This window comes from Dermacentor albipictus, chromosome 1 (assembly GCF_038994185.2).
Source record: "Dermacentor albipictus isolate Rhodes 1998 colony chromosome 1, USDA_Dalb.pri_finalv2, whole genome shotgun sequence".
In the NCBI taxonomy this organism is placed as follows: Eukaryota; Metazoa; Arthropoda; class Arachnida; order Ixodida; family Ixodidae; genus Dermacentor; species Dermacentor albipictus.
Window position 1 is genome coordinate 375,080,450 of NC_091821.1, and position 27,422 is coordinate 375,107,871.

The 27,422-nt window shown below is 44.8% G+C and overlaps 1 protein-coding gene across 4 annotated transcripts in view; it reads left to right on the top strand.

Annotated features, from left to right (window-relative positions):
• The window catches only part of ctrip (E3 ubiquitin-protein ligase ctrip), a 160,207-nt gene that overhangs the window by 38,142 nt on the left and 94,643 nt on the right, over window positions 1-27,422 (top strand). For 3 of the 4 annotated variants that reach the window (XM_065431586.2, XM_065431585.1, XM_065431587.2), the window contains exons 8-15: window positions 4,998-5,278; window positions 7,485-7,577; window positions 8,149-8,545; window positions 10,289-10,353; window positions 10,442-10,521; window positions 11,185-11,341; window positions 16,349-16,496; window positions 21,081-21,370. In XM_065431586.2, coding sequence (XP_065287658.1) covers window positions 4,998-5,278; window positions 7,485-7,577; window positions 8,149-8,545; window positions 10,289-10,353; window positions 10,442-10,521; window positions 11,185-11,341; window positions 16,349-16,496; window positions 21,081-21,370 — 1,511 coding nt within the window. The remainder of the gene's footprint in view (window positions 1-4,997; window positions 5,279-7,484; window positions 7,578-8,148; window positions 8,546-10,288; window positions 10,354-10,441; window positions 10,522-11,184; window positions 11,342-16,348; window positions 16,497-21,080; window positions 21,371-27,422) is intronic. The other variant, XM_065431588.1, reaches the window with a different exon arrangement.

Below are 27,422 nucleotides of genomic sequence, written 5' to 3' on the forward strand. Positions count from 1 at the left end.
TGTAGCAAATCGTTCTGCATTTCATTACTCAAGTGTCCATAGAATGCCATGTGTATTTAGCCTCAATATAGGGAAACATGTATACAGTTTCAGTGTAACGAAATTTCACTGTTGTTACTAAGGAAGGCTGAGGCAAGAAATAAAACAAATACTAGGTTCATTTGTGGTAAAATGGTTGACTTAGCTGTGTTTATTTGCGGATGCACCGTGCTCAGCAACCTGGCTGAGGGTTGCTGTAGCAGCAAAAGCCAACATCAGAAACGTACAGTGCTTCAGGGGAGTTTGCTGTTGGGCCAGTTCATACATGGTATTCAGGGCGGAAAGTAGCACAGAATACAGGACAAGAGAGTGAGAGAGACAGCATCTGTGGAACTTCAATGGCTTGTGCATGCGTTCGGGGCAGTGCATAGTGGCAAGTGTGATTTGCAGAAAACGGTGTGTTTATGTTGCATGAGCACATATGCACAGAGCAAAAGTGTGACAAGTAAATGGGTTGTTGGGATACGACGTTCGTGGCGGTGCCAGTACAACTGCTAAAACAATTGAAGGGGAGAACATACTATGCGATACGTCTGTGCACCGCATTGGTACCATGTTGTTCGCAGGTGAAGCTGTCGTCGAACAGAGGTTCGTACGTGCATTATGCATGAGGCTACCCGATTCAAAAACGTACTGATTGTTTTATACACAGTGTGAAATGTTGCAATTTATAACCCCTTTCCCCCTCCATACTTTTCAAGCAGTGCGAGAGTGACGAAAGGAGGTGCAAACATATGCTAAAGCCTGACATCCTCAGTGTTAATATATGTGCAACTTGCAATGCAGGCGCTGTCTGCAAAAATATTTATGCTGTACCAATTCGGCCACAGATGCATGTAGACTTCTTTCATGCCGCTTAGTGATTTTGAAATGATGAGTGTTTGTGTCACATAGCAACAATTTACTTAAAAGATAGAGAGCATATGGGTGCACTAGTTTCCAGTAGACCACAGATGCATAAAGGGAACAGAAAAATCTCTGTTGACTAAGCGTGTGCAAATGCTCTAATATCATTGAATCGAACAGAATAGTGAACAATCTAATAACTTGATTGCATTGTGACCACGGCGATAGCAGAGCCGTCAATTGCTTACAAGCACAAAATGTTCAAGCCATGTCTGACTGATCGATGAAGGCACCACTGTAGGTTAAATTAGGCATACAATTCCCAACTCCCTAGCGTTTAGGCCCGCAGCATTGCCAGAAACCCCCCCCCCCCCCTGTTTCTTTCGTCTCATAACTCTATTCCAAAGCGATGAAGGCTGAAGACTCCATTGGGAGCTGTCAAGGTCACCTGCTTTGCATGGGGCTCAGGCGGTACTACTCTCCATTCTGAATAGTTACCCGGGAGCGCTAGTTTTCGGGAGTCAAGGGACAAGCAGATGCGTCGAGCGGATGATACGCAACTCAGGGCCTCTCGGTAAGCACTGAAAACATTTCCCTTTATTTTTGTACACAAGTGTTAAGTGCTGTTCAAATTCAGCTAAAATATATTGGGTACCTAGGCGCATTCAAGACTGCGTGCACGCGTGAGATTCGGGAAACAAGAGGTTAGGACCACAGAGAATTGACACTATATCGTGCAACCTATGACGATCAGCAAAACCCGCAAAGGGCGGACAAATTAGTGGATCTGTTAGGTATGTAGGGCCCTCTGGACAGTACTTTTCGGCAACAAGGTAGCCTAGCTGCCTGCGGGATTATCTTACTGAGCTATGTCGAATGCTCGGTTGCGGTAGTCTGAAGTTCAAATGAGGTCAAAAGGGCCTTGCAAGACATGAAACAAGCAAGAGCGCCAGGAGAATATGCAATAACAGTCAAATTAATCAAAGATGGAGGAGACATAATGCTTGGAAAACTGGTGGCTCTTTGTATGAAGTGTCTATCGACTGCAAGGGTCCCAGAAAACTGCAATAATGCAAACACTATATTAATCCATTAAATAATGTTTAAACATTAAATTAATATTAATAATACTATATATAATATTATATAATTATTATATATTATATATATATATATTATATAATATAATTATATGATTATATATAATATATAATATAATAATAATAATATAATATTAAACATTAAATAATCTACAATACAATAAAGGCAACACTGGACTTTAGTTAACCAAGGGAACAGGCTGGCTTCAGGAAGGGATACTCTACGCTGGATCACATCCATGTCATTAATCAGGTTACCGAGAAATCTGCAGAATACAATAAGTCTCTCTCTATGGCTTTCATAAATTACGAAAAAGCATTTGATTCGCTAGAGATACCAGCAGTCATAGAGGCATTGTGTAATCAAGGAGTACAGACCGCTTACATAAATACCAGGGAAAATATCTACAGAGGTTCCACAGCCACCTTAATTCTACACAAGTAGGAAGATACTTATAAAGAAAGGGGTTAGACAAAGACACAATCTCTCCAATGCTATTCACTGCGTGCTTGGAAGAAGTGTTCAAGCTATTAAACTGGGAAGGTTTAGGAGTAAGGATCGACGGTGAATACCTCGGCAACCTTCAGTTTGCCGATGACATTGTTCGATTCAGCAACACTGCAGACGAGTTACAACGAATTATTGAGGACCTTAACAGAGAGAGTGTGAGAGTGGGGTTGAAGATTAATGTGCAGAAGACAATGATGAATAACTAGGCAAGGGAACAAGAGTTCAGGATCGCAAGTCAGCCTGTACAGTCTGCGAAGGAGTACGCTTACCTAAGTCAACTAATCACAGGGAACCCTGACTATGAGAATGAAATTCACAGAATAAAAATAAGTTGGATTGCACACGGCAGGCATCGTGAGCTTGACTTGTGAGCTTACCGTTATCATTGAAAAGGAAGGTATACAATCAGCGCATTTTACCGGTGTTGACATATGGGGCGGAGACTTGGAAACTTTCAAAGAAGCTTGAGAACAAGTTAAGGACCGCGCAAAGCGTGATGGAACGAAGAATGGTAGGCATAACATATAAGAGGCAGAAAGAGAGTGGTTTGGATCGGAGCGCGAGCGGTATAGACGATATTCTAATTGACATTAAGAGATTAAAAAATGGAGCCTGGCAGGTCATGTAATGCGCCGGATAGATAACCGTTTGACCATTAGGTTGACGGAATGGGTACCAAGGGAAGGGAAGCACAGTAGAGGACGGCAGATGACTAGGTGGTGCGACAAAATTGGGAAATTTGCTGGTGCTAGTTGGAATCAGTTGTCACAGGACAGGGGTAATTGGTGATCACAGGGAGAGGCCTTCGTCCTGCAGTGGACATAAAATAGGCGGATGATGATGATGATAATAATTTGATTTGTGAATTGAATACTTACTATCCGAATTTTCGAACATTCAGTACATTTGGTGGGGAGACCCGTGCAATGCTGCATGATGCATGCCCCAGGGAGCCAGCCACTCGTGCTTGATGCCTCGCAAGTGATCACCTCACTTTGGTGTTTCCGGTGCAAAAGGAATGCCGAGCACACTGGGGACTGGTAGTTCTGTGCCAGCTGGCACTGATAAGCTGCACGAAGGCATGCAGATTGCATTGGATGTGTACGCCGCGATGAACTTCGCCGCTTCAACAGTGGTCAATCTAACCCGTCCCCGTGATCTCGGAACTGATCAATGATGAGCCACCCATTCAATCATATTGTATGTGGAAGCTTTGCATGGACTTGCCATGACCCGCCCAATTTGAGAATCTTTGATAGGTGGCAAATCTTTCCGCACCTGACAGTGAAACGGCACCTGCTCTGCACTGTTGACCTGCGCAGCACCAACGATGGCCATGAACAAATCGGTGATCGAGTCATGTGATGCACAGTCCGCGCTTTTGTCTGTCGTGCAGATTACAACCTGCCTGCTGTAAAGATGGGAAAGTCCTATATATTGGAGAAAAACCTTCTATGCAATAGAAATCAAACCTTCTATGCAATAAAATATTGCCATAAAGTACAGGTCCACTGTTAAACTAAGAACTTCACTGGTATTCAGCACAGCATAATGCCACTTATTCATTAGTTCCAGAGGAAAAAAAAGCACTTGATTCTACTCGCATAAATTCTATTGATAAAAAGAAAATATTTTCCAGACCTTCAGACACTAGAACTCGGCTGTATTCAGTGCTGGCATACTAATTTGATGCCTCCTTTGATAAAAGTAAAGTGTTCTGTATAACATGATTTCTATGCACCTAAGTTCCTGATGGTTTGCTACATTTTTATGCAATGCTAGAAGACTCGAGCATGTGCAGCACCACATTTCCTTGCTCGAAATTTTAAGCCTTAAATTTTTTGAAAAATGTTCCACTATTCAATTCAAAATCTACTATTCAGTATTCACACACCGCTATTGTCAACCTCATCACTCTCCTTTGAACATGTCATGTTACACAGCAACAAGTTGCTTATTAAAAGTGAGAGCATGTTAGTTTTCTGTCATTCGGTTGTGGCCGTTACAGCTACGTAACACTGCACTGCCTTGCCTTTGGGATCGGCTCACTTTCCTTGTTTTCTTGTTTCCTCGCTGGAGTACAATAAATCCATCATCATACCATTGCCATCATCATCATGCGGTCGTCATTGTTGTGCTGTGGCTTTGCCGTTGTAGTCACGCATGTGCTTGCACGACACACGATGTCCGCACAAGACGAGCAATGTCACACCATCTGGTAAACACTTCGTGCACCCAAGTTCTGATAGATAGATGAAATTCCCACAATGTGAGGGGTCTGCATAATTCTTGAAATATTTTAACAAGTTTGTATGTGTGGCTTTTAGAGAAGTATATATGGTTTTAAATGTAGACAATTAGTGATGTAGCAAAATACAGTGGAGATTCTTACATCTTCATTATATCAAGGCCTTACTTTTAATAATAGCCAGAGCTTTTAGTCGCACAAATGACTAACAGCTTTTCTATGAGACTGAAGCAAGATCTTTCTCTGTGTGCAGGCAGCAGAGCACAGCAGCTTCTGGCAGGGCTGCAGTGTGGCGAGGAGGGTCAGCAGCTGCAGGCCACCATGGAGATGTGCCAGCTTTTGGTCATGGGCAACGAGGACACGCTAGCGGGATTCCCTGTCAAGCAGGTGGTGCCTGCCCTGACAGCTCTGCTGGCTCTTGAACACAACTTTGACCTCATGAACCACGCCTGCCGCGCGCTTACCTACATGATGGAGGCCTTGCCTCGCTCTTCAGCTGTTGTTGTTGACGCCTTGCCAGCGTTTCTTGAAAAGGTATGTCTCTTGAAAAAGCATACATCTTAATGAGAATAACTTGTAGGCCAGTTGGTTGTGGTAGTCCATACCGGTAGCATGAAGCTGTTAAAGCTTGGAACAGTTCAGCCACTTAGTACAAGACCTACCACCATGAATTTTCCCATTTCTTTTCCTTTGTTTTATTTTGTGTGTTAACATGTTTACACAGGCTGGCCTGTAACAGCTATTCTTTGTATTACACAATCAAGAGAGTGTATTGATAGATAACTTGCTGTAGTTGCTTAGTGGCTATGGTGTTGGTCTGCTAAGCACAAGGTCCTGGAATCGAATCCCAGCCATGGCGACCACATTTCGATGGGGGTGAAATGCAAAAACACCTGTGTACTTAGATTTAGGTGCACGTTAAAGAACATGAAATGGTCCAAATTTCCTCTGTCCCCCAGCGTGGCGTGACTCATAATCAAATCGTGGTTTTGGCACATAAAACCCCACAATTTAATTGTTAATTTAGTTGATACACAGGTTGTGTGACACGTAGGCTAGCCTCCTACCCGTGTTGAAGCTCATTGGCTACTCTGGAGGTCTTGCAATCATGTGCATTTTCTAAAAAACTTGTAGCAGACAAACCTTAGTCATAGGCTCTGATTACTGTGGAGTGATAGTTTTGACACACAAGGCACGTGTGTAGGCACTACTGCAGTACAGCTTGTGTAAAAGGCATACACAACATCTAAACATGGCATTTTTATGGGCAATGCAAGTTTATTTCTCACCTTATGCACTTCATTTCTTTGTTAATGCTAGCCTGAACTTCAGGCTTGGAGTTCATTGCATGGAGCAAGGGGCATCTGTGGTCGTCAATGTCTGCTATAAGTGGGAGATTGGCTGCAGGTTCAACTGATGGGTTGCAGTATCACTGCTATCAACCTTATCAAACTGTTAAGGTCCTTCCCGAGCATTCCAGCTCCCAGACATGTTAGTCATTTGTTCATTTGACCCTAGCAGGAACAGCAACAAAATTTATTGAATTATCCAGCGAGTAGAATTAAACAAGATGCAGAAAAAAAATGTCAAAGTACGCTGCTGATTGATTTGAAGGTACTTGTTGGATACTAACACGCCCCTGAATAAAGCACATGCCCAATTTCTATGCGTGCAAAGCAAAAAAATAATGTAGAAGCAACATTAAAGCTCCTAACAAAATAGAAATCTAATCCATGTACAATTCTTTAGCAAGAAACATGGCAAGGGTCGTGTTTGTTGCACAATGGAGGCCAATTTCCTAAAATCTGCTTCCGCGTGCGGTTTTTGAAGTCAGCTATGCCACGATAGAATTGTGTTATGTGGAAAAGCATACAGATGTCGCGAAGGTGGTTTTCGGTTTCATATCTGATTGCATTGCGCAGGCAATTTTTGGCCGTATTTTGTTGAGAAAAGGTGTGCGTTAAAATGCGCAAGTAAACACCGTAACCAGACATTGTGAATTCTGGTTATTGCTTGAAAATTTTCCTGTGGCAGGCAGAAAATGGGCATTTTCTACTGGAGATTTGATGTGTGTTGAATGCGTTCGTTGTCCCCAAGCTTCTTTATGGCAGATGCTGCCACCAAAGTGGTTACTGTAGGGGTCACCATAAGGGTCAGGCACGTTCTTGCTGACTGGTCTAGTTTGAATTATCTGGTGAAAGCCAATTTTAGGATCGAAATAACAAATGCTTTGGCCCATTGAAATGCATGGGCACCGTCTGGGACCTTCAGTCCGGAACTACTGTACCGAAAAATCAAATTAACCGGAGCCAAATTAATTAAAATCTACTATAGTTGCTTCAGCTGCACATTTTGCACTTCTATAGGTTTCGAGAATGTTAGCTTTTGTTGTAATATGATGTTTCTGTTGTAAGTGTAGAGGTGATCATCATCAGCAGCAGTAGCCAATATTTATCTCCACTACAGGACCAAGGCACCTCCCAGTGATCTCCAATTACCCATGTCTTACGCTTGTCGATTCCAGCTTGCACATGCAAATTTTAAAATTTCATTAGCCCACGTAATTTTCTACCGTCCTCGACTGCACTTCCCTTCCCTTGGCACCTATTCTGCAACTCTGATGGTCCACCAGTTATCTGCCCTAAGCATTTCTAACCATTGCTGACAGTGTGGGTTGAGTGTAAGATTGCTTGCTTTTCTTAATCGCTTGGTTGGTTCTATTTTGCATTCTCTCTTCCAGCTTCAAGTCATACAGTGCATGGATGTTGCTGAGCAATCCCTGACTGCCCTGGAGATGTTGTCTCGGCGGCATAGTAAAGCTATCCTGCATGCGGTAAGGAAGATATTGTACTTAGATTACTTAGATTTAGGTGCACGTTAAAGAACCCTAGGTGGTCAAAATTACTGGAGTCCTCCACTACGGCGTGCCTTATAATCAGAAAGTGGTTTTGGTATGTAAAACCCCATAACCTAATTTTTTTTAAATTTCAGCAGATTTGTTAATGTGAAAAATGCTCATGGTGCTAAAGAAATGTGCCCTGCAGCACATAGGTTTTATACTTGAATGACATGTGGCACACAGGCGCAGTGGTATGTTTTGCTTTGCAGTCTGTAGGTGTCTGTGCGTGTGAACATTCATGCACTTTAATTGCAAATGCTTTTGTGCCTACTCGTGATGCATGCAGACCTGGAAGAGAAACTTCGATGCAAGGCTACTCTGTTGAGTAACAGTACACATTCTTCAACAAAGCTAAGATTTGGAAATGGAAAATGAAAACTGGCTAATTTGCAGATTAATTCAAGTAAGGCTCGCTGTATTGCCAAGGTTGTACTGTGTCAGAGCTAATCGACGCATGCTCGAGGGCAAAACGAGTGCCTTTATTTTTCCTGTGCGGTGAATGCAGCGTGGGGTGTCGGCGTGCCTCACATACCTGGACTTCTTCTCCATGAGTGCTCAGCGGGCAGCACTGACGGTGGCTGCCAACTGCTGCCAGAGCCTGACAGCTGACGAGTTCCCACTGGTGGGGGACTCTGTAGCGCTGCTTAGTGGCCGCCTCTCACATGGGGACCGCAAGTCGGTTGAGTCGGCCTGTCTGGCACTGGCGCGCCTGGTCGACTGCTTGGCGGCTCAAGCACCTCTTCTCCAGGAGGTCGCTGCCCAGGGTCTGCTACCGGCTGCGCAGGGTCTCCTTGCTCTCTCGCCACCCCCAGTGTCATCGGCCACCTTTGTCATGGTTGTCCGTATGTTGGCTGTGCTCTGCGCTGCCTGCCCACATCTTGCGGTCCAGTTGCTAAACAACAGTAAGGCACCATTTATTTTAGGATGGAGAGGGATGAGGGTCTTTGACCGAAAATTCTTTATTGTTTGAGCTGTCCTGAAAGCTTCTGGGATTATACAGGATTGTTTGCCGATTTCGAGCGTGCTCTCTGCAAAATTACATGTAAAAGTCTAGCTTGCTCTTACGGTTCTTGGACGACTGCATATCAGTGTTTCCTACAGAAATTGTAGAGTGTAATAAGGGTCATTTTGTCATTTGAAATGTTCTGGAAGTGAAGTGAAGTGTTGAACATTCAGAGCTTGTCTTCAAACAGGCAGAAATACGTTGACAATGTTACTGTTCTTCAACTGATATTTCTAGTACATATTGTACCCTAGCTTTGCCCTGGCCCAGCCCCCAACTTCTAAGCAGAAATATAAATGATCAAAATTCAAATGTACAGAAGCCAGGAAAAGCTTATAAAGAATTTCAAAAATGCAGCAGGAAAATATAGACATACTTTCTTTAGTGGCTGTTGACTAGGATTATCTGTGCAGTCAGATGAGCAGACAAGACAGGACAGCATGTGAGTGCATTCTAGAAGAGTTGATTGTTGGGCTAGTTGGTTGTCTATAATTGAACTTGTAACATAGCGCAATAAAAACCAGACTCAAGGAAAGTCGATGAAGGCAAACGCTACTTACAACTGTTTAATGTAAGGATAGAATTGTAAATATATGTCCTCTTGTCACGGATGCGCATAAGAAGCAAAAAGAACAGGCACATGCGTATCAAGGGCGGTTGCACAAGAAATCAAATTTAGCATGAAGTAATGAGATAGGAGGCTCACTTATACACCTCCCTCTGTTCTTGATAAAGAAGGTCTCCAGTGCTTGCGAGTGATTTGTTGTTTTGCTGCAGCAATCAGTTATTGTTCACATCACACAAGAGACTGGATCCAAAACATGGCATCCACAACTTGTTTCCGACTGCTGCAATCGCTTCTGGTGTATCCAGGCAACAAAAGCATAACTTTCGAGATCCATTTCTGTTAATCAGAAGTAACTGCTGCTGAGGCATGGATTTGGGCATCACTTACTGTGATAATTTTCTTTTTGACAAGGTCATGACTTGCAAAGCAGGCTCTTTGCATTCGAGTTTTTAGGTAAAGAAATAACTGAAGTGTCACATAATTCATCATGCCACAAGAGCAGTCAGGAAGTGGTGTGGTGGACCAGCTGATAGGTTTGCCATGCATTCTAAACCATTAGCATTCAAAAATACAGATGATAAATGGGCTTTGTCCCAAGAAAGGAATGCCAGTACTGCTGTATGTGGTTGTGCACAATTGTTGAGAATGAAGACTGAGCGAATGCTCTCTGTCAGAGGACGGTGAGCTGTGACAGAGCTTCCAGACTTCTCTGGAGCTTGCATTGGAATTCAGCAGTGGTTGTGGCTTTAACCTATTATTGTTCCCAAAACTAAGTGTACTATGTTGCCAATGGAGATAATAAAGGCAGATGCAAGTGCTTTTACAGTACTTCAAGGCACACACAAATAGGAACAACCACATGTTGCACCCCTGCAGTAGCTGTGTTGGCTAAGCATGATGATGAGGTTGCCACTTTGCCAAGTGCCACCCTCATAGCCGTGCTTGGTAGCCTGTCCACTATGACATGCTTGTGACCTTTGTTAGTTAAGTCGGGGGTGTTCTGCGAGGGTAGTGTGCTGAATTAATGCCACTCTTCTTAGTTCCAAGGTTCATGCTCTCTTTTTCCATTTACAGATATTGCTGAGACACTACGTTTTCTTCTCATGGGCAACTCGGATCCACTAGGAGATGACATAGAGGTAACCATTACATCAGTCACGTTTGTTTTCATCATATAGAAATAGAACCTCAAAAACTGTGATGTGCACTTCTTTTCAACTGAAGCAGTTCTGCGTATTTTTGCCTCCAATGTCTCAGCTTGTTCCAAGGAGTCCTCAAGAGCTGTACGAGATAACATCGCTGATAGCGTAAGTGATAGGCTGCTTTGATTCCTTTCATAATGTGTCCTGAGTACCCTGGGAAATGCAATGCTCACCGTTGTCAAAGTGAGCATGAAATGCACTACTGCAGCTTCAAATCTGTGTTAGCCAATGAGTGCACTTATTGTGAACACGTAACAGCAGTAACGAATTGCCACTCCAGTTTTTCCTCTTTTCGTGGGCTTCTTTTGCTTTGATTTTTACACAGCGAAATGAAGCACTGCAACTATATGAAGCTCGAATTTCTTTCCTTTACGACGGCTCCAAAATGGTGGTGTTGTGTCAAAGAAAGCCATGTGATCTACACCTCGCAACACCAGATTTTCTTCTTGATTTCTCTAAACCTTTATTTCAATATTTGCCACATGGTAACACCTCAAGATTGCGGGGTAAAAAAAAGGAAGTTTTGACCAGATAGACTATTCTAATTGTTGAGTCCCCCTCAAAGGGGTGGAGCAGTAAACTTGAACGGCGGGCACTATTTCCCTGCTGCCCACAATACACAGAACACTGTCGCCTTGGTTACATTCATGACTTGATTAACCTCTCATGTGTCAGTAAACTTAGCTGTGACAAAATGCTTGTTCTTTCTTAAAAGCATCCTATGTGAGCTGCTGGTATTGGGTGAAATGGGGTGCACTTCCTTTGCAGGGAGCTAATGCCAGTTCTGCCCCAGGATGGCATCTTCGTGGTGGACTCCCTTTTAGTGAAGCCAAATGCCCACCAAACTGATGCAGTGCTATGGAAGTGGAGGGATGATCGAGGGCTCTGGCATCCGTACTCTTCCATCGACTGCAAAATCATTGAGGCAAGTGCCATGGTATCTGGCTAAAATGTGACATTTAGAAATGATCTACCGTAAAAACCGGACTATAGGTCGGACCGGAATATAGGTCGATCCCCCAACTAACGAATTCTCAAAATGAAAAAAAAATCTTTTTCAATGGCAAAAGTACCGAAAGACATGACACCCTTACCTTGAAACAAATGCGACTCAGGGGGTTGCACAATGGTGACAGTATTTATTTAAATGCTGCTCGCATGTGCACCCGGCTAAGTTTTTAGCGGTAGCGCGCGACCATCGACACGCGTGCTTGTCAACACCTTATTAACGGCGCTGAGCAGTGAAACAAACGAGACACGCGCATGTGTATACACATGCCCTTACTTTCACTATTTCGCCGCTCCGTGCCGAGATGATAAGGTGCTGACAAACACGCGGGTCGATGGTCGCGCGATACTGTTAAAAATTCGTCGGGTGTACAGCACACAGAAGGGCACGAAGTGCGCAAGCGCTACTCCGAATCAGAGCAACGCCTTTGATCAGAGTCGGATGACGAGTGCTTCTCGCTGCCCAGTCCATAGGCGCGTGTGATCTCTACCGCTTTCAAACGGATGCATTCAGCAGTCACAGGCAGCGATCTTGAACGCAGCTCGCGGACGGACTCCGCAACCTTGCCTTCCAGTTCTGCAGTCCGCTGCGATCCGGCACGAAATGACGTTTTCTTTTGGTTGCTGCAAGTTGTAATACGTTGCTTTTGCCTCCGCCACTACCGAATGCTCTTTTCGGATACTTCCAAGTTCGCGCTGTGCCGCCAGGTTGCCGTGGGCTTCCGCGTACTCAATCGCCTTTTTCTTGAAGGCGACGGTGAATTGACGTCGGCTTCCGCTCCCGCTCATTTTGAAACAAAATGAAAGTGCAGCCTTTAATAACTTTGTGACAATGGAAACGGGAAATGTCGGCGCCACAGCGTCGCCACGCTGCTGCTGATGGCAATGGCGAAGGCGGCTGTTTACTTCAACCGCCCATTGTTGCAAGACCTCTGTAGTTTTTCTGCCAATGTCCGGTATATAAGTCGAGGGTCGACTTTTCGCGATGGTTTTTTGAAGAAAAGTTCGACCTATATTCTGGTTTTTACAGTAGGTGTTGTGGTATCAAGGCTTTTAAATTACACAGACCATGCGCGTCATTTATTTCACAGAAGTTACTACGTGACATACTGCAGACTAGGAAATCTATGGCTCGTCATTTCGTGTAATTGCTGGTGATTTGGCAGTGGATGAGGCAATTGTCAGCAAGGGCACTGTGAAAGCTGGCTTATAATTTCCTGGCACACGATTAGGAAACAAGCACTTGCATTTTTGTATTCCCGGCAAATGCCCATAGGACTCAATGCATTTTGTACGTTTCAACAATGAAATTCCACATCAACAAAATTTGCGAGAACCTAACCTTTGCAAATAACCTACTCCCACAAAGCTAGCAAGCTCCAATATGTGCTCAAATGTGTTTGCTTTGCACTAAAATTTTTTAAAGTACCACCTCATTACGCTCGTATTGGCGTCGCCATTTTTGTTTACTAAAACAACCATGCGGTGGAAGTGATCACGTGCACTGGAAACACGCCATGGCCTCCATCTTGCTTGTTGATTGCTGTTTGAAATGGGACACATGTTGCTACCAACATGTTATGATGGTTTTTGCAGACCTAGTGGTGTGCGTAATGTGCGGCTCAGTGAGAAAAGTGCAGCAAAAACAAAAAAATCCATATCCCACCAATGTGGACTTGTTTATTGCTCTTAAGGTCATTGCTGCAGTGTGAACTGCTGCCCATTTCGCTGTGATTGAGCGATTATCTGGGAATACGTGTCCCTTGCTTCAAGAATGCTGGTTTCGATGTGACCCGATAGGCATTGTGTGCGGATTTGCACCAGGGGGCCGTAATCTTGATCTGTTACCTTTGGGGATACAAGATGCAATCACTTTTGCACTCTGCACTGAATGTGTCGGCATCTACAGGCGACAGCGTCCACTGGGAAAACATTGCTGCGTGTGTGGAGTGCTGTTGCCCCGCATCTGGTGCCTAGTTACACAAGATTTCACAAATGTGATCGTATCTGCGAAAGCAATCAGCCGGGAATGCTGCTCCATGCCAGTGCCGCCACTGCTGATCGACGCATGGCGTGCATTTTTTGCTATCGGCAATGCGGTTCTGGTATATCCTCGAGTAAGGCTTGCTGTAAAGTAGGCTAATAGAATTTTTACAGTAAAGTTTCGTTCTGCAACGTAGTTCCTATATGTGCTGTCATTTTGCAACAACGAAATGCCTGCAAGAGCACTCCCCCCCCCCCCCCCCCCCCCCTATTTTGTTATTGTGAGGTTCAACTGTAGTATGCAGCCCAATCTTAGCACCAGGCATTTTTGCCATGTACAGTAAAAGCTCGTTAATTTGGATCCCATGGGACCGGGAAAAATGTCCAAATTATTCTAATGCCAAATAAACGAATGAACAGGAAAAACATTAATATCAAGTTGTAGAAGCATAAATAAACATATCTTCATGAAACTTTGCGGTTCCTCATAGATCGGTGGTGTGAACATACCCTGAAAGTTTCATCTGGATATCTTTAAAAATAAGAAAGTTCGGTCTCCAGGGTAGCCTCCCCCTTTAACTCTTCTAAGTGGGAACAGCCCACAAATTGTAGGAAGAGCTCAGGCAAATGTCCTCCAATATCATAAGCGCCTCCGTGACTTCTCGTGAAGTGCGATGAGGTCGTGGCTGCACCTCCTCGCATGACTCTTCGTCTGAATCATGGTCTTCCCGGGTGCCTGTGACATCATTAATAATTTCTTCATCGGTCAGGAGACCAGTCGCGGCGACACGATCATCAATCGCGATGTAGTCCTGAAGGATCGCATCTGTGGAAAGGACAGCATCGAAGGTCGGCCAGTCATCATCGGTGGGCTCGGCTGAGACCTCACCGGCTACTGCTGCATGCTCGGGCCTCACAAAACCGCTGTGCCGAAAACAGTTTGCGATGACTTGCGGAGGAGTATTTTTCCACACGTGGGTGATGATGTGCACTGCGCCGAGTAAGTCCACTTCATACAGTTTTCCAACTTCTGAGCATAAGATCATTCGCTGTAGAAGGTACTTTAGGCACTTCAACTTCACATGGTGAATGATACCCTGGTCCATCGGCTGAAGGGCACATATAGTGTTGTGCAGCAAAAAAACTACCTTGACGCTCTTCAGTTCGCCTGTACAGTTATGTGCACTGCAGTTGTCAACAACCATAATTATCTTGCGGTCCTTAGAAGTGAAGTGCCGGTCTAACCGCTGCAGCTAGCCTCGAAAAATCTGAGGTCACCCAAGCCTTCCTGTTTGCTCTGAACTCGACAGGAAGGCCTTTGATGTTTTTAAAGCAACATGTCTTATGTCTTGGCGGCAAGAAGCACAGTTATCCTTTGCTTGCTCTTCTTGCCACCAATGCACGGGTCCCCTCTGAAAGTCACCGTCTTGTCGGGCAGAGCTCTGAAAAATAGAGCGGTTTCGTCTGCATTGAACAAGTCACTTGGTTCATATGCAGCGATGTGCTCAAGCAGCTTCCCATTTTTTCACAGGGTGGTCACGCTTTTGTCAATGCTGGCCTTTTCATTGCACCCAGTTCTGAAGATGAGTTCGTGTCTCTCCCGAAACCTCGCAAACCACCCTTTGGAAGCTCTGAACGATTCAATGTTCATCATTGCAGTGCACTTCTCACCTTAGGCCATGATGAAAGGTCCACTCAAAGGCAGATGTGCATTGCGACAGTCAGTAACCCGCTGGAGCAAAGCTTCTTCGAGCTGGGGATGAGCTGCGGTTCGCAACCACTTTCTTGATGCATAAAACTTCTTGCTTTCAAAGGCTTGAATCTGTTGTTCATTTTTCAAGTATGTTCCCAACATGTTCCGCTTCATGTTGTACTTGGTAATAACGTGCTGTTGCGATTCGCCGTTCTTCAAAGCCTGCAAAATTTCCACCTTAGTCGCCGATTTCTTGGCTTCATACTTCTGCCACTTTGCCGGCATTGCCATCACTGTAGCCGCATGGTGGTGGTGGCATGTAAAACACAGTCACAGCGAAAAAAGAAAACTCCGCAAGAAGAGAGGATGCTGACTCGACAACACAAGGGAAAATGGCCTCGAAGATGCAGTGGAGCGAAGGAAGAAGACACAGACGTTCGGTGACGCTGTGATCGCCCCCATTAATTGACGACGATGGCAATGCTTCTCAGGTTTCGGTTTCACTCCAGCGGTGCCAGCACTGCTTTACCACTTTTTCGTGTAGCGGCAGCTGTCAGCATTTGTCCGAATTAAGCAATGCGGGGCCAAATTTTGACGAATTAACTACGGTTTGATCCCATAGACTAACATGCACTTTGACCGGGTCTAATAGAGCCGTCTGAGTTATCGGAATTTCGGAATTAACAGGTGTCGAATTAATGAGCTTTTACTGTATGTGGAGGTAGAAGTATTGGGTTGCACACCGTAACTTTCTTACTCTGTTTCTTAAGCTGCAGTAATAGTTGGCTGCGGTTTGTGGCATGCAGTTATATATAGTGGCATGTGTACTGCCATTCTTGCTCTTTAACAATGCCGTGGTGTTATACTTGATTTTTGTCTGCATTTAGCATTTCATCAAGATCTCCATGCTGTGTGAGATAGTTGTAGCTTAGTAGCTTTTATTTATGTATCTGACCCCAAGGTTTATACACGTAAAGAGTCAAACTAATCTAATCTATTTAACATTTTTGAGGTGGAGATCTATTTTGTTTGTGTTTGCTGGCGATAGCTTCTGTAAAAATTTGCAAGCATCCACGTACAACAAAGAATGTTCGCGTGTTGTTTTGTGCTTCACTATAGTGGTGTTTTAATCCAACAAAACACTTTGTCAGTGCCTAGAAAGTCCTTGAGAACCCTTGATTTTTTCTGCAAAAGCTGCTGTGAACCCTGTTTAGGAAAGCCGTGCAAATCTCCTCCTGCCTTGCACAGGCGGCCCACCAGTCAGGCGAGGATGAAATCAGCCTTTCCACGATGGGCAAGACCTACACGCTCGACTTCAACCTTATGCAGCAGATCAATGAGGATACTGGCACTGCAAGGCCTGTGCAGAGGGTCACCAATCAGGGCATGGCCCAGAGTGAGTCTGGCACATTTGGCTGAACATAGCCTCTATTTTGCATCACTTCCAAGGAAAAGTGAATGTATTCGTTGCTTGAGTAAATACGGTATATTCTGTCATGTTTTGACCAAACTACTGGGGTTATAATAAATAGATTATATAGATTAGAATGTATGGTATATATAGATCAGAAGAGAAACGTAAACGCACCTGAAAGCTTATAATTAGGGGTGCATGTATACTTGAATATGATTAAATCGAATAGTGAAAGTTTGAATAATTCGGTTCACGAGTCAAATACAGTTAATCCTCGACATGACGAACTTCAGTATAACGAAATGATCAATATAATGAAGTATTTAACTTTTCATAACTTCTTGTCCGCAGAACACCATGTATATTTAGAATCTCAATATAGCGAAGTGGGTTTGTATGCGTTTTCAACATAACGGAATTTCACTGCCGCTGCATAGGAATGTTGAGACAATAAAACTTCGGCAGACGCAGATGGACAAATGATTGAATTACATAGCGCTGCTTGCAAACGCACCTCTCAAACTGTGCAAGTGTGATGAGCGAAAGGGGAGGTGGAGCCGCAACGTGTTTCATATGAGCTCCAAGTGCGATAAGATCCTATTGGGCCCCACGCACTGTGCGCTTTAGCTGCTAGTGAAAGTGTGTGAAGGTGAGACAAGAAAGATGGTGGCTTCATTAGTGCCGCCTTCCCAAGCGAGCAATGGGAAAGAGGGAAGGAGAGTGAGCTCGCAGTAACGCGATCAAGCGCACGAGAGAGGTCGGATTAGGGGGTAAGTTGGCGCGCCTCTCAATTTCTAGCGCTGCGCAAAGCTGTAAGCGCGGCTAACTGAGCACATACGCAGCTGCACACCCTGCTTTAGAGGTAACCTGCCGCATGTGCTAAGAGTGGGCATGCGGAGAGGGCGTGGCACTGTGTAAACTCTCTTACCGTGCATGTAAGCTGTATTCCCAAGTCTCGATGACTGCTCCCTGCTGCCAGCGCTTTTTCTGATAGTGTGATCCCAGTGTGGGCGATGCTATCAGCTGCAGGGGCAGAGTGCACGCGAAAGTATGGCTGGCTTCACTTAATTTGTACTGCCGATGGGAAGATATCATCCACGTGCCTGGCATGAAGCTGTATCATTCGTAGCAGACTCCTAAAGTTATCATAGTGAATTGCTTTCTCATTCAGATTTGCTTTTTTCGATTACCTGATAAATAAGAGAATTCTGTGGCCCCTTTCCGTGTAAGCCTGCTGTTTGTGGGCGCTGGGTATGCATGGAACACTGATCAGGTCACATGATGCGTGCAGATTTGCCTTATGATATTTCACCTGCCGTAAACTTTGCATAGTCCTTCTGTATGTTGGTGAAAATCTGGAAAGCCAAACTTTCTGTGCAATAAATAACATTACTGCAAAAAATGCAGGTCCACTAGTAAACTGATATCCAGCACAACAGAATGTCACAAGTTCATTAGTTATCAAAAATTCATTAGTTCCAGAGGAAAGAAGCACTAGGTTCTATTCAACAGAAATTCTTTTGATAAAAAAAAAATATATATCATCCAGGCCTTCATATACTAGAACTGAACTGTAATTTGGTGCCTTTATTAAGAGTAGGCCATACTGATAACTTGCTACTTTCTTGTTATGCAATGTTAGGAGACACCCGAGCATGTGGGTCACCATATTTGCCTGCCCAACATTTGTAAGCAGTAAATTTTGTGAAAAATTTTCCAATATTCTATATTCGATTCAAAATCTACTATGCTCCGTTTCATGCATAGCGTGCAACAGGCTGGAACCTATGGAAGTAGGCTTCAGAAAAAAAGAAATAAAAAAGCTAGAATGTATCATTTCGCGTGTTATGTGGCTGAGTGGCACAAGGCACGCGCATGGAGGTTGCAGGCTAGGTAGCACCTGGGTTCGAATCTCAGTATGGCCAAGTTTTTCTCCCCCCCCCTCCCCTCTTTTTTTCCATTATTCTTTAAAAATAAGAATCGTAGAGCAAAAAATTTTTCTGTGGTTGCCTGCATTACAACACTTGCCAACATCCTCTAAGCTCTGTAAATGTAAGTGATGAATTTTGTACGTATTGACAAAAGTATATATTTCAGCATTGTTGAAAATGAGCACACAAGTTTATTTTTCAGCAATATTCAGTAGAACCCAACAAGTGCTAATACGATGACATAGAAAGGACATAACCGACGGGATGTAGCGCTTTCTTCTCTGTCCTACCCGCACTCTCAGTTTCATGAGGCATTGTTCTATATCAAAGCAACTTTCACTCAGCAGTTTTCACGTAAGATAAGCAATGCAAGCATTCCCCGGGTTATCATTTTCCAGAAGCCTACAAGCACTGCTACACAGTTATGATACGAGACACACGGGTTTGGGTGTACAAACATTTGAGGATACCAGGCATGGTATATTTTTTTAATGGGGCCTAGTAAGGGGCCCTTCAAACAATCTCTTCTATACCGCTCATTGCTGAGCTAAACTCATCAGGACAGTCACTTGACCCACCAGTGCTAATAATGACCGGCTCGATTTGATTAACTATAATTACATCCCGTTCCCAGGACTTTGTTAGGTTACTGATGCCAGTGCATCTGGTAAGAGCTGTTCAATGTGCGCCAAAGTAAACTCCTTGTTTCTCATGGCTACGTGGCCTTTCATGACCCCCCATACATTCTCGATTGGGTTAAATTCACAGTGGTATGGAGGCAGTCTTAACACTTCATGACTGTATTTAGCAGCAATATTGTCTATATTGTCTATATGGTACGCAGCGCCAGCGTAGGGCACACTCACTCTCTTTGAAAGTTCCAACAATTCGGCACGAAACATATCTGAGCTCCAAGTAATTCCCCTCCTTGTAAGCCACGCTTGGATGTCACCTTTTCGCGTCGACACTGTGGGCACTTTTTCTAGAGTGACATTGCGATGCAGCGCATTATCCATAACAATGACGCTACTGGTGGGGATGTTGGGCAACAGTTTAGTCGTAAACCAGTGTTTGAAGTATGTGCCATCCATATGCAAATGGTAGTCCACATTATTGCCTTTCTTGGCCTTGAAAAAGTCTGCTACACCGTTAATAAATCCAGTGTCACTGCTTCCTGCATGCACAAGGATGGGGCTGCTGTACATTTTGTTAGGCCCCTTAGGAAGGCCTTAGATGGTGCCACTGTGCTGTCTTGCCATACCTGCTGCTCAGTATGGCCGTCATTTACCCACTATTCATCCAGGTAAATGATTGTCCTGTGGAAAAGTGGGATAAAAATATGTCTCTATAGCGCACCTGATGTCTTGTTCACGACGACAAAACGCCTGAAACTACTCAGGGACAGCTTGCATGCTGGCGTCTTTCGCTCATGAGCACGTTCGAACAGTGCGGTTGTGGAAGGCGGTACGGCGCTGTTGTAGCTTCAACTTCATAGCCACAAAAACTGGTCCCTGTGCCAGTGCGCAAACAGCAAATAAAACACAAACTAAAGCACAGGCTGCTGGATTGCAGCCATTAAAGTGCGTATTGTTTTCTATTTCCAAGCACCAAGAATACACGGCAAAAGAACTCAATGTGCAAGTCACAAAATTATTAAGTATGCGTAGCTACTATGAACCGCGTACTTGCCCTGCTTCCAGAATTCCTTGGTGGCTCTCAAGTACCTCCGACGCCAGGTGATTATGTCGTCACGCTCGATGAGCGCCAGCTTTCGTTTTTCAAAAGTGAAGCTGATGTCATGCAACAGTCTCCATAATGTTGTCTTCGTTAACTGCTGTGAAGATTTTATCAAAAATTTGAATTTCTTTTTCAGCGTACATGCCACGTACTTAAGACGAACAGCGTGTAGTGTAAAGCTATCATGCTTGATGAAACGAGAGCTTGTTAGAGGGACTTTGCGAGGTCTCTTCTTCGGCTAAGCCAGTCGGCCTGAGAGACACTCTGTCATGTACTTAGCGACAGTGCGAGTGGACGCTCCAGTATCAGCACTCACAATATCACGAACTTCGCGGACTGTCTTCGGGAAGCGTGCCCTTGTCACTGTGTAGACATTGGCGATAAGTTGCTTGCATTGCCTCGAAAACTTCGCTGGAGATATCTTCAAAAACAAACGACGAGGCGATGCGCTTCCAGCTGAAGCCGGAGACACCATCTTCTTTGTGTCGGCTGTTCGGACGGGACAAAACCTGGCACGAACTAAGAAGGATATTTAAAGTACTATGACGCTTTCAATACTGGAGCTTTAAGCATGCACAAATCTTGTCTGTTAACAAAACAGTAAATAAATGCTAATATTATATTTGTGTTTACAGTATCCTTATTTTATTGCATTTCAGCAGTGTTGTGCGCTACTTTTCTTGTCGCAAGTATAGCGCCGTATTAGCTCCCCAGCTTTGGCAGCGTTGCACGCTGTGTATGAAACGGAGTTCACTTATAATACACTAATTAGCATGGCTGACAGCATAGTTTTCCTGCAAAGATATAGAAACCAGGCATCTGCAACTGGAAATTACTTGATGTCACGAGCAGATCTCTGCAACTGCGTGAATGAAATGTTTGTTTCGTTACATCACAGTGCTCTCTGGGGGCGCTTCGGCAACTGCTACAGGGGCGTCATCGTCTTCTCCTTCGTCTTCCTCCTCTTCGCCATCCCAAAGTGGCGGAGGGGCTGCTGCTACGGCAGCTGATCCACGTGCCATGTGGCTTCGCGAACAGAGCCACGCTGGGGGTCGAGCTTTTCTGGGAGCCCTGTTTGGGGCTCTACACGAGGTGTACAGCAGTTCGGCAGGACCTGCCGTGCGGCATCGCTGCCTGCGAGCACTGCTGCGCATGGTGCACTGTGCTCCTGCACCTCTTCTGGCAGAGGTGTGTTGAGAAGGAGCTGCTTGTGTGCATCTCATTGCTCCCTAAAAAAAAATTCCACACTAACAGAATTTTGTTCATTTGTGCCTTGGTTTATGCACCAACTTTCTTATCCTTAGTCTTTTTCATTTTGACAGTGCATTCCTTTTTCCAAGACCATCGTTTTTCTTGAGAACATATGCTACCGTAGCGCCTCTACGCTGTACAGCCTATTGCTTGGAAACATTTTTTGGGACATTCGTGTTTAATATCTCGTGCAACATTTCTTGATGCAAATATATAAGCCATTGTGTAAAAATAGCCGAACTTCGATATATGAAACACGGATATACTGAATTATTGCGTATATTGAACACTTTCTATATCACCTGGAAGATTGCATGCATTTTAAAATCTTTTATTTCGAACGGGGTCGGACGTAAAATTGATACAGTGAAACCTTGTGAAACCATAGTTGGGCTGAGCTTGGAAAAAGTACGTACTAAATGATATCATGAGAAGCGAACAAATAAGGACACCAAGGAAACATATGGGGAAATTACATGCACAGTGGAATCCTGGTTATACATCCCCGGTTTTGCGACGACCCAGGTTTTACAAAGGATTAGCGCAGTCCCTGCGAAGTCCCCATAGAAGCAATGCATTAAAAAACCAGGTTATTCGACACAATTTTACGCCTGACCCGTATTATACAACGACGTGACGGCGGACAAAAGAAAAGTCTGATCATTCGTTTCTCTCTCCCCAACCAGTCGCCGTCTGCGACGCTCGCTGCTCTGAAATAGTGCCTTTTCTTCTCCACAATCACTTTCTCCGTCTCTTCTCGGCGGTGTCGCATTGAGGAAGCGTTTCTCTTTCCAGTTTCCCAGCAGCAGATCACCGACAAGGTAGCACGAAGAGGCCTAGGTTTATCGCACATGTTCTCCGTCGTAATCCTAGTGACCAGCGTTCAGCGGAGGTTTTCACTTGTGTAAAGCAATGCGACGCACAATGTTCAGAAAGCGGGCAGTTCTGTCGCTTGGCGATAAGCTGAATATTATTGAGGAAGTGGAAAAGTGGCATGGAGCCACGAAAGCCAGCATTGCCCGTGACCTTAAAGGGGGACACTGCCATATAAATAATCTTCTTTATTTTCCCATATATACTAGTCAAACTTGTTGGTGTTATTGATAATTTTGCACCGATTTCAAATGTGTACTTAGTTTTGGGTTAGCTCAATTAGTTATTAAGGTAATTAACATTTAATTCCCTTTGATTGCGGCCTCAATTAAAAATAAATGGCTCAATAAAAATAATTTGTAAGGCATGGTTAGATAGCATAAGGAGTAAGGATTGAAGTTTAGCAAACACTTTTTTGATGTGACCATTAATAGTTACATTACAGCCCATCGAATGTAAGCCCACAAAATGTACCAAAATAATTAATTTCTGAAATGAAAGGTGAGAAATCCACTTGCTATCTTTCATAGAGTACACATAAGACTTTATTCAGCAAAAAGAATTTCAGTTCTAACTGTTCTAGGTGTTGTGATACTGAGGCCTCAATATTGCATGGAGCCAAAAATTTATGTTTTGAGAAAAACGTAAAAAACAAACAGCACAAAATTTCATGAAAATTAACAAATGGTTTGCACCTATTTATACATGTACATTCCTAATAACCACCAGGAATGTAGTCTAATTGCCTGCTGCGGTTTTAATGTCGTCTCTTCAGTGCCTCTTGAACACTGTCAGCCAAGGAATGACTCGCTTCTTCATCACTTCTTCGGCTGCACGAATTGCTGCAGGGGTCAATTTTTTTTTCACGTAGTTCTGCCACACCTTGTTATGGAGACCGCGGTTGGAAGTGTTCATCACCGAAAAAATATCATTAAGTGCTGTTTGCTGGTTCCCAGTGCACTGCATAGCATGCGCTGCCAAAATATTTGCAACCAACAGGTTCACTGTCTGATCGCCGCTTACTCACGGTGTGTTCCACGCGGACGCGATGTCTTCGCAGTTGAAACATGAAAGCGTAAGTTTCACAGCGAGGCCGTATTTTCGCTCACCTTTCTTGAACTCAACGTTGGCGCTATCACTTGCTGTGCACTTTGTAAACGTCAAAAGCTGGTTTTTCAGATCCAAATTGACGATCGTGAATGCCGATCTTTCATGCAGTTCTCGTCAGTCTGCCGGTCTCGTCAAGTGCAGTTGACCACGCCGCCGTCACGGTTAAAACAATCCGATTTCCGCTTTGTCGCTGCCATTGACGAGAGTTCCAGGAGCTTTTTGTCGGTCCGAATCCTGTGTTCTGCTTCACATCGGAAGGCTGCAGCATCACCGTGTCACGGCGGATGCGGCCGCTGTCGGCTTCTGGAGCTCGTGCACACGCTGGACCCACGTCATTGTCGCTAACTTCCACTTGATGTAGCCTCTACATCGCCCTCGCCGCATCTTGGGGAAATGCGGCGACCTTTAACATTACCAACCATCGATTTCTCCCGCTTTTTGCCGAATTTGTTCAGCATATGAAACTTTCTTGTTGACCCGGTCATTGTTCCATCTCTCAGTCGCTGCACGCAGTTTTTCAAAATGACGTCTCAGCATGACGGTGGTGCGCAGGCCGGTTTGCTTAGCAGACAACATCAGCCAGCTCCGCCAATCAGGTGGCAGTCTTCTCACGTGGGCTCGTTCAGCCACTAGGAAACAAATAATGTGCTTTTCTTTATTGATTTATTTTGCACCTTCCAATGATTGAAACTGAGCGACGGCGGCGGGAAACTTAAGGGGGGACGCGGGGATCAGATCGCGAAAATCGCAAAAAACATCGATTTTTGGCAACGACGCGTTTCGGTATCTGCAATGCCTAATCTACATTGTATCAAAATGGTTTGACTGAAAACGCACTAAAAGTGCCCGAAAAAAATTAATTTATCAGTGCGTAGGGCGAGAAAACAGCTTTAAATCGCGTAAAATCACCGCGGTTCACGGATCCCTAACTTGTCTTTCCCGCCACCGAACGCCGCCATCTTGGTATCGTACGAAAGCTCGAAGTTTCGCCATTCCGTTTCTGAATTCTTCGGTCGTCGCCATCTTGTAACAAACGCACAAGCACAAAAGACGCGCGGGTCTGCTAGAGGCGGTCACACGGGCCCTGCGATAAAAGCGGGCCTCCGATTGGTTGCCGTACTGAAAGGCGTCTCGCCATTGGTTGCTGCTGCAGACGCGGGCAAGCTGGCAACCACAGCGGACCGCAGTTGTCTGCTTTGAAAACCACGCCGGCGTCTTTCTTCGCTTGACACTCGCAGAATTCGGATTTATGAAAACTCCCAGGTCAGTAATGGATCGTCGCTCGTTCAAAAAGAACTTTTAAGTGAAGCATGCCTTCGGAAAACGGAAACGCAAACCTCCTACGGCGAGAAAAAGACGGCGGCCAGCGGGAGGAGCGGAGAACCCGACTGAACACGTGGATAACGTGCCGCGTTATCTTGCACCGCGCGATTCCAGCAGCGAAGCCGACAATCGCCCTGTGACATCGACACTGATAACCAAGCCACCGGAAGATGTGCCAACGGGGGCTCTGCGTACGACGCGCGCGAGTCGGCAGCCGAGATAGGGTTGTTGGAGGCGACGCGGGTCGAAGGTCTCCATCGCCGGCAGAGACGGTGTGCGTTTCCGATGCATCGTGCGACAGGGACACGCAGCCTGCGAGTGAGCCCCAACCGTGGACAAGCTACATACTGTAAGGTGACTCAAGGCTCACCAGACGAATCGTCGCACGATTCAGACGCGCCTCGAGCCGCGTTTTGTGTTGGCGGTGACTGCAGAAGCGCAGGCATGCAGCGTTCGCGACTCCCTTCGCGCAGTGTCCGCGACTTAGCGGAAGCAGCAATGCCAAGAACAAATTTCGGCCCCTTGTGACTGTGAGTTCATTATTATGCCTGTTTCCGCGATGAACTCTTTGATCGCTAAAACTGTGCCCAAGATGCCAACAGCGTTCTGTGGGTACACTGCGATACCAGGCTCGGTCTGGCAGTGAAAATGGTGGTCATGCACTACTCCAGACGGCGCAAGAAAAGGATAAAGAACGCCTGAAGAAGGCATCCAAAGCCCACCAAACAATGAGGCAAAGGTGTAAGAAGATGCCTGACAACAATGATTCAAAATATTACAGCCCTGGTGCCTTTTAATAAATTTGCAGTGCTTTTAAAACTTTGCAGCCAGTTTTCTCAATTGCATGTTTTTTGTCAATCACCTCGCTTGTGGAAAGCGTAGCACAACAATGGCTGGACCGATTTTGACCCAGTTTGTTTTTCTGTGATCCACAAGCTGTGCTGTACATAAAGACAGTCTTGAAATGTTTCTTTATCTTTCCATTATTTAATTATTTCACAATTACTACATGGCTCCATGCAGTGAAGCACAGTCATGTGCATGTTATGTTGAGCAAAAAATTGTTAGTGCACAAAAAAAAAAATCGAACACTGTCTTGATGTAGATTAGACATCTGGGCAAACATGCAAGGTATTCCCAGCTCCCTATCACGTTTCATTACTGTGCCAGGCTTTCCACAAGCAAGGAACTTGTAAATTCTTATAAAACAAACTAATTAAGATATCCTAATGAAATTTTAGATTTGTCACTTTATTGCAATGTGCAGTGTGTGTGCCAAATTTCAGCCCTTTCTGTGAAGAAACAAAAAAGTTAAATCTGATCCTCGCCTCCCCCCTTAAGCAGGAAGGTAGCTCTTACAAACGAGACCGAGATGGCGGTGACAGGCAGCGTGAAACGGCAGCTGCGCAATGGGAAGGAAGGGCCGTTTTGGGGTTCATTTTGGCTGGAATTCATCGGGAACTCATTCCGCAAATTATTTCGCCTGAACTACTGATTCTAGAGACGCGAAACTTGGCAGATAGGTAGAAAAATAGTTGATTTCTAAAATAACACTTCCAAAATCTAGATTTTTTTCGCTATTTTTTGGTTTTCAAGGCCCGTGTCCCCTCTTAAGATACCCGAATCTTCGCTTAAGATGATCCTGGCAAACAAAGCGGTGATATTGCAGAATGCTAACAAGTTCGGGCTCAAGCGTAAAGTGGCAAAATGACAGCATGAGAGGTTAGAAAAAAGTTATCATCAAAGTGGCTGCATCAAGCACGGAGCTCTGCGATCAACGTTGGTGGTGCCATTCTAAAAGAAAAGGCGGACCTTGTGGCATTGCGTCTGGGCATTGACGACTTTCAGGCATCAAACGGGTGGCTGGCTCACTTTAAAAAACGTAACAGGGTTGTGTACAGTTGCTCCTGTGGAGAAAGCACTTCCGTGGACCTTTCGACGGTGAACGAGTGGGTGGAGTCGTTGCCGGAGATGATTGCTGCATACAAGCCCTGCGACGTTTTCAACACTGATGAGAGCGATATTTTTTACCATATGCAGCTTGAGCAAACCTTTGCATTTAAGGGTGACAGCTGTCACGGTGGCAAGCGAAGTAAAGAGCGTGTGACGGCACTATTCTGTGCTAACAAGGACGGTTCCGAGAGGCTGCCCATGCTCATTGTTGGAAAGTGCCTGTGCCTACAACGTTCGCTGAGGCGCTGTGGCACATAGACGGCATCCGGAACTTCATCTGTTCATGCGTCGCCACAGAGAACCTCCTTTTGGATGTTGCCCAACTCGAGCAAAGGCTCTTGGTTCACAGATCAAACAAGGTCCAAAAGAAACTTACCCGACTTTTTTTAAAGTTTGCGCCGGCTGGTGGGGGTCGCAGCAGTGGGCAGGAGAGTGCCGTAAAGGTTCGTTTGAATAAAGCGTGATTGGTACCTGTACTGCAGCATTAATTCTTATTGCATTTACTTTTTTGGTAATTTGGGCTTCCAAGCTCTGCAGAGTATTTTAGTAGTTTACATTGAAGTTCCTCGTAAATCCGTCGCGCGAAATAAGTAGTATCTTCATAGGCATAATTTTTGTTCGGATTTTACGACGCCCGCATTTTACGACGCTTTTTCGCGGTCCTTAGAAAGTCATGTAATAGGGGTTCCACTGTACTTGGGATCGTTCCCCACCTGCGGCAAATAGTTTT